At 54.5% G+C, this 14,236-nt stretch overlaps 8 protein-coding genes across 8 annotated transcripts; 3 read left to right on the forward strand and 5 right to left on the reverse strand.

Moving 5' to 3' along the window:
* Nucleotides 1-411: 411 nt before the first annotated feature.
* On the reverse strand, nucleotides 412-1,539 carry PG998_005359 (uncharacterized protein; the record flags this gene model as incomplete). The annotated part of the gene is made up of 4 exons (XM_066872177.1): nucleotides 412-446; nucleotides 581-945; nucleotides 1,031-1,197; nucleotides 1,339-1,539. 4 exons carry the CDS (start codon nucleotides 1,537-1,539, stop codon nucleotides 412-414), a joined length of 768 nt encoding a protein of 255 aa, XP_066732274.1.
* Nucleotides 1,540-4,026: 2,487 nt separating this feature from the next.
* PG998_005360 (uncharacterized protein) lies at nucleotides 4,027-4,342 on the reverse strand (the record flags this gene model as incomplete). The annotated part of the gene is made up of 2 exons (XM_066872178.1): nucleotides 4,027-4,199; nucleotides 4,318-4,342. The coding sequence occupies 2 exons, from the start codon at nucleotides 4,340-4,342 to the stop codon at nucleotides 4,027-4,029; spliced, it is 198 nt and encodes a 65-aa protein (XP_066732275.1).
* Nucleotides 4,343-4,622: 280 nt separating this feature from the next.
* Nucleotides 4,623-6,159, forward strand: PG998_005361 (uncharacterized protein; the record flags this gene model as incomplete). Its single annotated transcript, XM_066872179.1, has 5 exons — nucleotides 4,623-4,891; nucleotides 4,970-4,992; nucleotides 5,072-5,436; nucleotides 5,505-5,545; nucleotides 5,619-6,159. 5 exons carry the CDS (start codon nucleotides 4,623-4,625, stop codon nucleotides 6,157-6,159), a joined length of 1,239 nt encoding a protein of 412 aa, XP_066732276.1.
* Nucleotides 6,160-6,494: 335 nt separating this feature from the next.
* On the reverse strand, nucleotides 6,495-7,139 carry PG998_005362 (uncharacterized protein; the record flags this gene model as incomplete). Its single annotated transcript, XM_066872180.1, has 1 exon — nucleotides 6,495-7,139. The coding sequence occupies one exon, from the start codon at nucleotides 7,137-7,139 to the stop codon at nucleotides 6,495-6,497; it is 645 nt and encodes a 214-aa protein (XP_066732277.1).
* Nucleotides 7,140-7,969: 830 nt separating this feature from the next.
* PG998_005363 (uncharacterized protein) lies at nucleotides 7,970-8,599 on the reverse strand (the record flags this gene model as incomplete). Its single annotated transcript, XM_066872181.1, has 1 exon — nucleotides 7,970-8,599. One exon carries the CDS (start codon nucleotides 8,597-8,599, stop codon nucleotides 7,970-7,972), a length of 630 nt encoding a protein of 209 aa, XP_066732278.1.
* Nucleotides 8,600-10,345: 1,746 nt separating this feature from the next.
* Nucleotides 10,346-10,818, forward strand: PG998_005364 (U6 snRNA-associated Sm-like protein LSm8; the record flags this gene model as incomplete). Its single annotated transcript, XM_066872182.1, has 3 exons — nucleotides 10,346-10,370; nucleotides 10,478-10,554; nucleotides 10,621-10,818. The coding sequence occupies 3 exons, from the start codon at nucleotides 10,346-10,348 to the stop codon at nucleotides 10,816-10,818; spliced, it is 300 nt and encodes a 99-aa protein (XP_066732279.1).
* A 324-nt stretch (nucleotides 10,819-11,142) lies between these two features.
* On the reverse strand, nucleotides 11,143-12,615 carry PG998_005365 (uncharacterized protein; the record flags this gene model as incomplete). Its single annotated transcript, XM_066872183.1, has 4 exons — nucleotides 11,143-12,063; nucleotides 12,126-12,160; nucleotides 12,231-12,503; nucleotides 12,576-12,615. 4 exons carry the CDS (start codon nucleotides 12,613-12,615, stop codon nucleotides 11,143-11,145), a joined length of 1,269 nt encoding a protein of 422 aa, XP_066732280.1.
* A 786-nt stretch (nucleotides 12,616-13,401) lies between these two features.
* Nucleotides 13,402-13,599, forward strand: PG998_005366 (uncharacterized protein; the record flags this gene model as incomplete). Its single annotated transcript, XM_066872184.1, has 1 exon — nucleotides 13,402-13,599. One exon carries the CDS (start codon nucleotides 13,402-13,404, stop codon nucleotides 13,597-13,599), a length of 198 nt encoding a protein of 65 aa, XP_066732281.1.
* Between the last annotated feature and the right edge of the window lie 637 nt (nucleotides 13,600-14,236).

Raw genomic sequence — 14,236 nt, forward strand, 5'->3', positions numbered from 1 at the left:
CACACTTCAGTAACTGGGGCCTCGGCCAACGCAACTAGCATAGGCTTGCCGGTTGAGTCACGCCAGCTAGTGTGGCTTGCAGCTCCCCACGGCTGGCTGGGCGTCCACCTATCATCTTATACAGGACCACGCCGCCATCCACTTCGCTGGCAGGAGAAAGAAAAGAAAGGAAAAGAAGGGGAGAGAAGAGAGAAGGCTTGCCTGCTGAATTGATCTCTTCTCCTCGGGATATACTATATGGTATCATTAATTCCAGAAGCGCCCGCCATGAACCTGCCCACGAGTGCCGAAACGGGGCCTAATCAAGAAAACGCCGCTGTCCTGCAGTTCCTTGAGGGAACCCGCCGACAAGACTAAACATGGTGTTTTTCTCTCTCTCTCTCTCTCCTTTCCTTTCGCATTACACTTCTGCTACGTCCGGGCCTTTTCCCTTCGCTGTCGCTCTGCTGTTTTTGCGATGATTGATAATGGACATGCCTTTCTCATAGTGTCAGTAGAACCAGCAGGCATGAGAATAGGGAAACGTGACGACGACGATGGAAACCAAGCAAGGGAGATTGAGAGGACAAAAGATACTCACTAGTAGCGATAAGCGTAATGATGAAAAGTACCCATATCACCGCGCCCAGTCCGGCGTCCACGGCGATGGAAATTCTGGCCGCCTGGATGCTGGACCGCGCAGCGGCCGCGGCTGAGGAGCCTGTCGGCCCGGGACCGCCAGGTCCTCCCCCAACAGAACCAGCGCCAGCACTTCCAGGACCGCGGCCACCGTCCGGTCCACCGGCGCCATGCGGTGGAGGAGGCGGTGCATCCGATCCGATGCCCAGTTGCCGCCCCGCGAGGACAAAGTAGTAGCCCGCATTGGCGACATTCAGGGCGGATGCATAGCTGGCTAGCGAGGCCCACGTGGCCAGCCAGAACACGTTGGTGAGACCCTCGACGACTCTGTGAGAAGGGGTCGCTGACGTTAGCGTCGGCAATAAGAAAAGCAACAGGGGCTTCATGCGCTGCTGGAAGAGGAATCACTCACATATGCGCGATCCAATGATATAGAACTGGATAAATCAGAATCGTTACGCCGAGCCACACGAAATAGACCACCGTCCAAGAGAAGACGAAAAATGATAAGCCTGTAAACCGATCAACACACTTGCAATCCCAAGGGATGGTGCAAAACCCGCCATGGCAATACATGTACTGGGCAGCAGGATGACTGCATACCGAACCCTGGGAGCTGTATTCGAAGAAAAGGGCGGTGATCACATTAGCAGGAGTTCGTCATCGTCATCTGAATCATGCACCAAAGACACTTGTCTCGTCTCACGCACGCAAACTCACATTTCCCATGTTTAACGTGAAGGCCGCAAATGCGGCCAGGACTAGAAACAGCACCGCCAGGACGAGCTGCACGACCCGTATGATGAAGAGCTTCTTGCTCAGGGGCGGGACATGTGTCCGGTCGTCGCCGTTCTTGATGTGGCGCGCCCAGACGTTGCGGTCGTCTGCCGCCGACGGCCCGCTGGTGACGTTCGACGTCATGATTCCAAGTCCTACAACCTTTTCCCTCGTCCTCCTGCTTTTCCGGGAAGAAGATGACGGAGTTTCGTTGAGTTGGTCCAGGCTCCCAAATGAACCTTCGCTGAAGTGCGACTTGAAACCGTCTTTCATCACTTGTCGTTCGCCTTATCGCTTCTTCTGCTGCTCCTCTAGGCGCATGTACAGTAGAGGCTTGGTTTGGATCGTATGTTCTTCGCGGTCTAGCCGATCTGTTTGAATCTTGATCTGGCGGGGGTTGGATGGGTTGATGGGACGAAAAGTAGGGTTTCTCTGTTCTCTCTTTCTTTCTACCGGCAGAACCCGAGCAGGTGTTTTATGGCCCTCTTTTGGAATCGCAGACTCCACTGTGTCGCCGTCTTTCTCGATTCTTCTTCTTCGAGCCTGCCGTACGGTGGTGCTCGGCCGGTCATGGAGCGGAACGAATACATTGATGCCAAGCTTGGTGGGCTGGGGGAAGTTTGCATCCCTTTTGCTCGAGACTAGATGGACGGGTGATTGGCGGACATATGAGCCTGATATGTCAAGGTGGTGAGTCTGGTGAGTCTTCGCATTGAACAGCGAGATACGCTCGTCTCAGAAAGCCCACGATAACGGGCGCCGGTTTCAGATATGCGCAACATCCAACCACAAACGCACCCCACATTACCTTGTCCCTGTCCTAGATCGTCTCATCCAGACATTCAGCATGAACTCGTCGTTTTGCAGACTGGATGCTATGGGAGAGGAAAAGCAATTACATGAGAGGCTGCCACGTGGTGGTGACCAACAGAGGGGACTTTTGTCACACCCAAGCCGGCAAGCAGCAATTGATTGGCCTACGGTCGCTCAGCTGCTTGGCTGTACCCAGGCTGAATGAATCCGTATGCTCGCTTCTTTAGCCTCACGGCCGGCCGGAGCTCCCAACACCTTCAACCCTACAATGCGCACTGCCGCTGTGTGCTCTTGGTGGTGCTCTACGCTCTACGTGCGACTCGGGGCGCGACGCCAGACTGATTCGGGAGGACATCGCCATATGTACCCCTAATGTTTGTTTCCGGTCAGCCAGCTGCTTGGTTGCCGATCACGATTATGTATTTCGAGAGACAGGCCCCATTTCCGTTAGTTTCCTTCTTCGACTCCGGGTTTCTGTCCGGATGGCCGCGCGCACACACACCAACACATGGACTGCGGTCATAGGGAGGAAGGAGGCATTGGCGAGCTGATGTTTAGTTCTCGCATGGCATGCATGTCGTATCTCCCTATTGGGTGCAGTGCAAAGGACCATGCACATTGAGTAGCTGACCGCCGCCGCTAGACCTGCACCAAGCGCCGGCAGCCTCCCCGGCATCACATTTTCAAGGGAATCCATTGGTGAGGTTATGTCATACCATCAAATCCCATGGAGATTGCCGTACGACTGTGATATTATGAAGACGTTTTGACGTCTTCTTGCTTTTATTGGTTTTGTTTTTTGGCTTCTTATTTTGATAATGGGACGACCAGCGGATCTTGGCATTAAAAAGAATTGCTTCTCGTGATTACTCCGAATGAGTCGCCGTGTTTGTGAGTACGGCGACTACGAGGGAGGGGCGGGGCGGTAAATAGGGCAGACAGGCAGACAGGCAAAGGATCGTCAGGATCGCCAGCGCGACACCATGCATGGCCCGGCCCCGATTTACATCATTTTACAAAGGAGAAACTTGGGCTCGACTCGGGCAATCAGAGAGAGCAAAGTGCTGAGACGGAGGGTAGGGATGGAATTTCATCATCTGTCGCCCCAGACAGTATGGACTTTCCCCCAGAGCCCCCAGGTTCGTCTAGGCAAGTGCCGTGGGAGAAGAACAAACTGTGACTTGGACAGGTGAACTCGCGGGGCAAGATGAAGTCATTTCCGTCCGTTCCCATCGCCAGTCCCGACCCTGTAGGATGATCTTCGAGACCCTGCATGAGGTTGACCGGATGATAAGGGTCTCAATGCAATGCAAGCAATGGACGATACATCGGAGAGACACGACACCGACAAACAACGGCAAATGTTGAGACATGGGCTTCTTCGGCTAAAAGGAGGCGAAAGAGCAGGATATAGGGCAGGAAAACAAGCTCCGGCGCGACAAGGAAAAGGCGACCAGGGAAAGGCGACCAGGGAAGATGGGCAATTTCTTTTGATTCAGTGGCTTTTGACTTTCTTGACACGTCGTCGCTGATGCAGTAGTGCACTGCTCGCGAACTCAAAAGAAAAGAAGTGACGGCTGGAAGGTAACCAGAAGGAGAAACCCCCGATCCCGTCTTGCCGTCTATCGAAGGGGGCGGCTGCCGGGGACATGACTCGGCCGTCGCGCGCTCCCCTCCAATGACGTATCGCGGGCCCTTGGCCGAGCAGCAGCACGCAGCCTCTCCCCCTGCCCCGGGTAGTCCGCATGCAGCCAGCCTGCAGCCTGCAGCCTACAGTACCGTATTCTTGCATGTGCTGTGATTGGCATGTTCGTTACATCATGATGAGGCCTTCCCGCCAACGACCTCAGTCCCCAGCCAGCCAGCATCTGCGAGGGCGGCCGGCAGCCCTGGGAAGCCCATCTCGCGACCCATGGTGATATGCATCCGATCCGGGGTCGTGCAGCCAAACACAGTCTGGCGCGACGTCCCCGACGACGTGATGGTCCAAGCTGGAAGAAACTTAATTCTATGGAGTGTGAGGGCATGTCTTGGCTATCTGCCAATTGTAGTACTCGGCGGAACACTCACCGTGAGTTGTGTATGGTTGATTCTCTTTATTATACCTACCCAGAGCAGCGCCTGTCGCCTCCATCGTCCAGGACGCCATCTATCGACGTCTCGTGTTCTCGGAGGAGATAGCAACATAGGCTACCACGGAACGGGACTCGAAGCCCATATCGTCGTCGGGGCGCATCCTGTCGTTGTCGTCGTTGTCGTCGTCCTTACAGAGCTTCCTCTCTCTTTGGTTTCTTTTCGTTTTGTTTTGGATATTTTGGGGGGGTTTTTGCCACGGCCGGCCGTTCCGCGGCGGCAACGAACGAACGAAAGAAGCGAAAAAGCCCAAGATATGCGATACCACAACACCTAATACCATGGATGACAATAGAGGCTTCTTGATACCGCCATGGTTCCGGTCCGGGATCCCACAGGCGCCCGACATGGAACTCTGCAGCATCATCTGGGGCGCGTCTTTGTGCTGTGCCGTCTTTACCGCCACCAAGGCGTCCCGGCAGACCTGGACCGTGTGCCGGCGGAGGAGGCGCCTCAGCGCCTACGTCGCCATGATCTGGGCCGAATGGCTCTCCAGCGTTACCATCTCCATCGTCTGCTGGTTTTTCCTCAAGGGGATGATCCAACCCAGGTTAGCAGACTTCACACCCCCTTGATACTTACCCTTTTTCGAAAGAGTACTGACACGATGTGATCCTCCCCTTTCTAGTTTTTGGCTATTCTTCGCCATCTGTAAGCTCCACCACAAAGCGGCGATCTACCCGTCAAATCCGAGTTAAGGCCCCCTATCTGACCTTTGATCTCGTATCAGTATGCCTATGGACGATACAGATGCAATGCATCCTCCAAATCATCCTCAACCGCATTTCCTTGCTAGTCGTGGACCGGCGCCGGGCGCGGCAGCTGCAACTCGGCACCTTTGTCGCCATCACCCTCATCAACATCAGCGTCTTCTGCATCTGGATCCCGGCACAGCTGCAGATCTCTAACCGCTACACCCATCTCAACGACATCTGGGACCGCACCGAAAAGGCTATCTTCGCTACCATTGACGCCGGGCTCAATACCTACTTCCTCTGGGTGGTCCGCACCAAACTCATCGCCAACGGCCTCACCAAGTACTGGGCCCTCTTCCGCTACAACATCGCCATGGTCTGCATCTCGGTGTCTCTGGATGTGAGTAGCCCCATTGCTATTGCTACCCCAGGGGGAGGGAAATCATAATATACTGACTACTTTGGCAGTTGGTTCTGATCGGATCCATGTCACTTCCGAGCGGTCTAATGTACGACCTACCCAAAAACTAGTCCCCGTTTTCTAAACTGGCTTGCTGACCATGACTGTGTGTTTCCAATTAGCTACATACAATTTCACCCTCTGACGTACCTCATCAAGCTCCACATTGAGCTGAACCTGGCAGAGCTGATTGCCAAGGTCGTGCAAGCCTCCAACCCCCTTAACGACATGACCTCGGCCACGACGGCCGTCGAGCCGCAGTCGCCGCAAGCGTATTTCGGGCTTGGGGGACCGGGCGATCCTTTGGGGGCGGTGGCGGGCCACTATCTATGGGCGGGCTCGGGGGGTGTCGTCAACGGCAGCATGAAGCAGAATCAAAGGGTCGAAGATCTTGGCGTCGGCTTTGACGGCGGTCGCGGCCGCGGCCGGTCGTACTCGCTAGACGCGGCAGGCGGCGGCGGGATCGACCTCGGGAGCGTGCCGTTGCATAACCACGGCTTATTGACGGGCGTCGGAGAAACTAGACGCGGCAGCCGGCCGGCGACCCAGAGGTCGGCTGCAGGGACGGCGGAACTACGCCTAGATCTAGAAGAGGACAGACTATACCCGACGGGGATCACGTGGCAGGATAGATTTAGTATACAAAGCGCCCCGACCCCTTGACGACTACTTACCAAGAGAGGGAAGGCCTTGCATACATAGACTTACCTAATAACAAAGCGTTGTCATTTTGTCAAATCATTTCTTTTCCGCAGCCCCTCCTTCGTCTTCGCGGCCTATCCTTGACAAGATCTCTTGGGAATCTCCAGGCATATTTTGATCGGGGAAAACAGGAAGCCCCATGCTCTGTCTGGTATGCCATCACTAGGCTGGAAATACAAACAGTAATCGCATAATGATTCACTCCAAACCTCTGATGCCTCCAGTTTCCGGGAAAGCTTCTGGAGGAGGGAAAAAAATGTTTATTCTGGTAATCTCATTGTTATACACTTGAATAACTACAAAATGACTGATGACGACGACGACGACGACGACAACGATGGCGGGGTATCCTCTGAGCCGTCTGTTATCTCCTTGTCCTCTAAATCGTCATATGCCTTGCCCTCCACTGTCTGTTGCCCCTTTCCCGGCACCTCCTTTAACACCAGCACCTCCGTGCGACGCTGCCGCCGCCACCACATCTGCAGCCAACGCCGCACATAAAGCACGCTCACTACGAGCCCATACACAATACCCATGAACGCCGCCCCGACGATCATGACTGAGCCCACGGCGAGTAGACCGAGCCCGCAGCAAAACAATGTGGTGCCGATGAGCTGCATAATAAAACCCCCCACAGTGGGCGGCAGCGCCGTCAAGTCATGACCTGGCATGGCATTTGGTGGAAGCAGTAGAGGGGCCAGTATGTGCTCCAGCGGAGAGGAAGTAATAGCGGCGGCGTCGGCGGTCAATGCTGCTGACGGCGTAGTTGAGCCATTCACGGGGAAGGAGGTCGTGGTGGCGATGGCGGCGGAGGCCGTCGTCGACGTGAGTTTCCCCTCTTTGGTAGAAGACGGAACGGACCATCCTATGTTGAAACTCCATGATGCGGTGATCGAGGCATTTTCGACTGCCGCCCCAATGTTGAACGAGACTTGAACCATGATAAGTCTCGGTCGTTCAGGATGGGTATTGTAAGGTCGCAATCAACGGTGACGACAAGGTAAATTGGCTTGGGGAGGAGAATAACGTGCAATCTCGTTTAGTTATCAGGACCATGAGTTAGCTACTCCAACGAGAGATAATTATTTTTCATCTAAGAGGTGATGCATCTCCGTTGCCGAAGTAAGTGCTCCCTTTTTCTTATGACTGTCCTCATTAGGGTTGCTGCTCTATCAGGCTGGTTTATCGGGCGATGAAGTATGTAAAATACGAAAACCTTGCTCTGAGGGTTCGACCCAAGTGTTATTTTACCATGTCGCATCACACATGCCAACTATGCCTGAAGCCACATTGGAATCAATGCTAGGTAAAATAATCAGTGAATCAACATTGACTTATCTCCCTTTACTGCGCTTACAAGCGTACCTAAGCTTATTAAGCTCCTATACTATGCTTTTTGACAGTTTATTTAGAGGCTGGCGACGGGTCATCAGAATCAGAGCGTCTTACCAACAGAAGCGACATTGGGCGGGTTGGCCGTCTCATCCAACAGGTAGAGGACTTCTCAAATAACAATGCGGAAGAGTCACGAACATGGAAATCTAGCGTGGTAAGAACAAGTGAATAATGTAAGAACTGTTAATGTTTGTCTTCATGCTTTTGTGGTGTGTCGGCCGAATCACAGTATCATAACGCTCATGGATATCATAAGAAAGTAGAAAAATGTATATACACTTGAAAAAAAGAACCCCGAGAATCGAATGTGATACGATCTCAAGTCAAGGAGCTCCGAGAGAATGGAGGGAAATCCTTCCCTATCGTTTGTAGGTCTTTACAGGTTGAAGGCCTTCTTGGCCCGCTGCCAGTAGGCTTTGCGCTCGTCAGTGACGGTGACGCCAACACACTTCATGTAGGCAGCAAAGCCGTCATCACTTGCGGAGGCCAGGGAATCCTGAACGCTCTTGTCGCACTGGGTGGCGAAGTACCAGGCGCCGGAGCCGAAGTTGTACTTGTCGTCGGTGACCAGAGCCAGGAGCTCGTTCTTCTGGTCGTCGGGGCTGTTCTCAGTGAAGGCCGCGGCCTTGGACTTGAGATCAGGGATGGCGGCGGCATACTTGATGTTGTTGGGGTACATCTGCATATTGGCGGTGCCCTGGCCGGGGCGGCCGGGGCTGACATTGTGTTTGTACTTGAACTCGACGGACTCGAAGGCCATGAGGGACAGGATGCCGGCGATCTGGGCCGCATTGTAGACCTTGTGGTCTTGGAAGGCCTGGATCAGGAAAGGCGCGGCCTGCTCGGCAGTGCGGCAATCGGCGGAGCCGTCACACGTCTTGGACTTGGGGGCGATCTGGAGGATCTGATCGACAGCAGTGACAGGAGCGCCTCCGTCGCGGCGCTCGATGGGAGAGGCCACAGCAAGTCCTGCCAGGAGGAGAGAAGCGGCAAAGGTGAATTGCATGATGAAGGTGAAGGAGAGACTAGCTCTGTATAAAAGTGGTGTGGTTGGTGATGGTGAAGTGAAAGAGTATCGTCGACAAGATCGTCTCAAACGATCTATTTTGGTATGTTCGTTTTTTGTTCGATGTGCTCAAAATATGTAGCACTGTAACTCGATGGCTTCCCGCGGCGGACTGCAGGTCTTAATACCTCGGGCAAGAGATCAAAGTAATTGTAACAGAGAGCTTTGAAGGACCGGACAAAGAACAGAGCAAGCGACAATCAAAGAATCAGATTGTGGGTGGGTGGTCACGAGAGAGGCTCAACCGAGAAACAATGACGAGGTGCTAGACGACGGAGTGAATGAATGAATGGAGGTCGGAGAAATGAAGGACGATACGACGAGGAGCAAAGTAAGCTGGATACGGCTGGAGGTGACAGGAGTGAATATCAAGTCAGATCTTAGTGGCGTAGCCCGTTCCTTTTGTATTCTCGCCGAGTTGCGAGTGGCCGAAGAGACACCCACATACGGCTCGCACATGCCTACCCTGCTACCCCTGACGACCCATGCGTACGGGATCTTCACACTACGCGAGCTTCCATTGGAGGCGACGCAAAGAGGCGAAGGGGGAAAGGCTAGCAAGGAAGGATTGCCTTCGGGCCATATGAACCGGGATCTGCAGGAGCTGCCTTTGGTGTTGGTTCAGTTGGGTTACCAGCTACCAGCGAATAAGTGGCAAGTGGCAGCCTAGGGGCGCTTTTACCAGGGGCCAAGGGGGCCAATGGGCCAATGGGCAGTAAATGGGGGCGCCAGTGGGCGGGAAAGCCGCGGCGTGGGGTACAGACAAGCTTTTCGTCTGACCAATTGGCACACCCCGTCTCGCTTGCCCGAGGCCTGATGAAACAAAGTGCGGACTCGAAACAAAGCTCATCACCAACACCCAACCGCTTGATTGGTCTGAGTTTTCTATATTCTCGCCGTGTTCCTCAGGCTTCTCGCAAGTACTAGTAGTTTGCTTTCGCACTTGCGCAGGAACCAACGGCGCGTGGCTGGATTCAGACGGTTTCCCAGAGCCGCCACGCCCCGTATATGCCTGGTCCCTGGTGGTGATTGCGAGGCGCAGTGCGAAGTGGGAAGCATCCTTTTTGGGAGCAACACTGGAAGCCCGTCTGCCGAGACCCTGTTATCCATTTCCAGTCCCCTGCTCCAGTCATAATTGCCCTCGGGCTACATATGTACTGCGTGTGTTGGACGACCGAAAACGAAAAGCCTGCTTGGCTGTGTGCTGATCTTGGGTCTTACTACTCCGGCAAGCCTACCAGTGATTGATCGGAGGCCTGTTCTCCAAAAATTACTGTACGTATGTATGTATTAGTATGTATGTGCGCGGAGGCGCGCCTGCCCAGAAATGACAGTGCCGAATGCAATGCGTTGTTGTGTCTGTTCCCCACCAGGATACGCTTGGGCCATTTCCACGGGCGGCCTACCAGCTAGCCAGAAGGCCTACCGCCTGTAGCGGGCGGCCTTCTTTTTTGAGCCTCGTCGGATTTTGAGCTTCAGCCAGCAATGCATTGATCAAGCCAAGGGACCTAGCAGAGACCATCCGTTCAATCGCTTTTTATTACGCAGGAAACCGTACACGAGAGGGCCCCGTGGTACTCCAGACTGCCATTGTCAAAAGCTAGCGTCATCCTTTCTTTCATTGCCGCGCTCAGCCTTGTCAAGATTACCCAGATCACTCCTTCCAGTAGGATCAACACCGTCGACATGTCGCTCGCACCCTATCTGAACAGTAAGTTCAACTCGCCGCCCTGACCAGCACACTCGGCCCCCCTATGGCACCAAAAATAGTTCGCACTCGAGCTTACAGCATGGGTGGTTTCTGACACAACCTGGCAGAGAAAGTATGCGTGATGACGGCTGATTCCCGCATCCTGGTCGGAGAGCTCTCCAGTTACGACACACAAACCAACCTGGTAAGCTCCCCTGATTCGCCGGAGACGAGCTTTACAGCAGATGGCTGATAATATATGGGGGAGCAGGTATTACTGAAAGCAGTGGAACGCGTGATCCGCTCGCAAGACGACGACGAAGCCTCGAGCGAAGTGCCTATGGGTGGTCTCTACATTGTACGCGGCGACAATGTCTGCACCGTTGGACTCGTAGAGGTAGAGCTTGACAACAGCATCGACTGGAAAAAGGTGAAGGGGGAAGCCATTGGCGGCATCAAACATGTCTAGGCCCCCTTCGTCTGTTCCAGCACCAACCATCCCCCTCGACATCACGATCGATCGGACGAACAACACGGAGAGGGGATGGGGAGGGGATGGAGAGAGGCCGGGGAGCCTTCTTCTTGCATAACTAGGGCGTTGAGGAATTGTAATGTCTTGTTCTTTTACTTTGGTTGGCGGCTGGCTATAGGATTCGATACCAAACTGCTGGTAGAGGGGGTACGCTCTGCCTAAATGATACCACACACTTGCGTCTTGCTGACATCTTCTATTCTGGAGACTTTGTTCTATCCAATCGAAGGATGCCCCCCGAGTCATGAAAATCTATCTATTCTATATCTTGCCGAAGAGCTGCTGCATCAGCACTGGCGCAAACTTGTCAAAGCCAGGACTCTCAGCGAAGCGGTACACCCTGTTGCCCCTCCTGGCGCTCAGCCAGCCAAAGTCATCGCCGAGGACCTCCTCGGCCGCCAGCTCTGCCCGCTTGCGGCCGCGGCGGTCGATGATGTGCATGCCATGCGTCCACTGGCCCGACGTCTCGACCCGGATGTCTTCGGGAGCGCCGGCCACCGTCTTCCAGCCCGGGTGGTCGTGCGTCAGCATGTACCAGATGGTCACGGGGTCGTGCAGCGACAAGCCCGGCTCCGTCTCGTCGCCGTAGCTGCCCTCGATCTTGCGGAAGACGCCGCTCATCATGGTGTTGACCCAGGCGGCGAGCGGGCTGCCGGCCTGGACGTGGGGCGTGATGGTGTCGAAGAAGAAGCCGCGGTTCAGCAGGTGCGGGGTCGTGATGTCCAGTGGGAACAGGCTCAGCCGCAGCTTCTTGCCGAGGCTTTCGGGGTACGGGCCCAGCTTAGCGATCTTCTCGGGCACCACGGGCATGGTGGACGCGGGGGCCGCCGAGGTCAGGGCGAAGACGCGCGCCGTAGCGATGGCGTCGGCGTACGTGTTGAACTCGGCCACGGGGGTCACGTTGCCGGGCACCTCGAGGGCGCCGCCCATGACGACGAGCTCCTTGACGCGGAGGAAGGTCTCTGGGTCCTCGGCGGCGGCCAGGGCCACGTTGGTCATGGGTCCTACGGCGCAGATGGTGATGGTGTCCGCAGGCTCCTCCTTGAGGATCCGGAGCATTTCCTTGTGCGCGGGCAGCTTGGAGGGCTTGAAGTAAGAGTAGAAAGACGGGTCCTCGGCCGCGCCGGCCACGCCGTCCTGGAAGAGGGCCTTCCATGTGTCCGCCGGGTTCAGGTGGGGGTGCTAGTTCCTGAGGTCAGCCTCAACAGGAGTAATCCATATTCTAAAAGGTATTACCAGCGTACAGTTTCGTGAACTCCGTGCAGCCCGTCCGAGCCATCTATGTAGCAGTGTCAGTTTGTTTTCTTCGGTGAAATCATGTGGCAAAGAACGGAATAGTTAAGACTCACGGAACCCGTCCTCCATCAGTATCTCCTCTTCCAGAGCGTGCTCCGGTCCGATAGCCACAATGGGCTTGTAAGTCCGCAAAGCCTCGAAGCCCAGGGGCCGGCCCTGAGACTTGCGCCATTCCATCTCCTTGTCGAGCACGTGGAACATGGCGACGACGTTCTTGAGACAGCTCTTGAGCCCCACGTTGCCATACGTCACGCTGAGCATGGCCAGCTCCAGATCCTCGGGCGAGGAAGCAAGAGCCAGGAGCATGGCCATCATGTCATCGACACCTAAGTCGCAACAAGCAAATAATGAGCGTGACTGCGACTAGACATTATCATTGACCAGAAGAAGGGCCTTACCGGGGTCGGTGTCGAAGATGATCCTTTGCTTAGGCGCCATGATTGAATATGATACCGATACTTGATCGGGGTTCCCAAAAGAGCAAAAGAGGCAAGTATGGGGGTGGCAAATGACCTGTCTATTGCAAGCACAGCCAAAGCAGGACTGAGAAAGATTTTCTATAAGAATGCTTATACTGCAACAAGCCACTAAACAGGATGCGCAGATTGGCTGTGTATGTAGCAAAAGCAAGCGAAGTTTGACTGGGGAATTCCAGGCTGAATTCCTTGTGCTGCTGCTACGATTGATAAGCCATGGTGGCCCAGTTAAAGCAGTCATTCAGCCCACAGTGCCGTCGGGTATCAGTGGAAGGCAAGCCTGATGCTTCAACGTGTACATCCCGATGGATACATAGCAATCAATATAAGCCATTGGCCAAGTACTATCGCCCTCTCCCACGTCTTCAAGGTTCTCTTGGATGCTACCTCAAAAGTTGAGGCTCATTGTTGCCTTGTACCTGTAGATTACTTCTAGGTTGCCTTTCGAGGCGGGGGGGGACACAGTGAGCAACTACCCCGCAATTTCACGAAGCGCATGTTTATACATACCGGCTATTTTTAAGGGCGCTACTTGCGGCTGGTTAGAGCAGAAGGCAGGCGTTTGGGTAACCTACCGCCTACCGGCTTTGCCTACACAGGAGGGAGTTGAAAGACGCAAGTAAGTACATGCATACATACATACATGCTGACGCACAGATGGCGTGTCACTGCAGTTCTAACGAGGAGCAACCGGAACCTGCTGCAAACCCCCAAACTCAGGTTCCTAAAAGCAAATAAGCCAGTGGGCATGCTGGGCATGGAAGATGGGAACCGTGGTGATCAGGCGATTGTCATGGCGCTTGAACCGACCTCTGGCAATGTCTCGGTCGGGCCTGGCTTGTCGCCTGGCTGCCTGGTGCCTGGGCCATCTAGGGCCAAGGGCCATCACGTCTCCAGGTCGGAGAGTTACCTCGAGGGCGAATTTGGAGCTTGGAGCCGGGGTTGATGGAGAATATCTCCGTCCGATCCACTTTCTCCCAATGGCCACGTTGAGAGAGTCAAGCAAGTACGTGCCAAGACCGACTGCCCATTTACAGACCTCCCCCTACATTCACTCACTCTCCAATCTGATCCGATCAGAAACAAATATTCACCTGCCCTGTAAACCACCTCTCCCCCGTCAATTCATTATTCTGCCTGCCCTGAACCAGCGGACCATCCCTCCAACCCAGCACATCCACCTCTCTTTTCTCTCCATACTCCTACTATTATAGTTCCTCCTCCCCATTACCAGACCGCAGTGTCAAAGCAAAGCCATCGGCTTATCGGATTCCATATCGCCGATCTCCTTTCATTATTGACACACAGCTTCCCTCTCCAATCCACCAGGTTAGCTCTCTTGAACCATCACACGTCTTCACCACGATCAGTGGCGACCACAAAGCGGCTTCATCAAGCTTCCTCTTCACCTTCCAACATCTGTCACCGGTGTAGCCCGCAGACTTCATCGTCGCCAGGTGCCCCATTGATTTCTCAAGCCCAAGGTACACCCTGCTTGACTTGCGACAACTAGCTCCTACTGGCAAGCTCGACCCACGGCCTCTACTCTTGCGAGGAAGGAAGTCGCAATCACCAAACGCCCA

The sequence above is a fragment of the Apiospora kogelbergensis genome (genome assembly GCF_038363985.1).
Source record: "Apiospora kogelbergensis strain CBS 113332 chromosome Unknown utg000003l_segment0_segment0, whole genome shotgun sequence".
NCBI classification, from domain to species: Eukaryota; Fungi; Ascomycota; class Sordariomycetes; order Amphisphaeriales; family Apiosporaceae; genus Apiospora; species Apiospora kogelbergensis.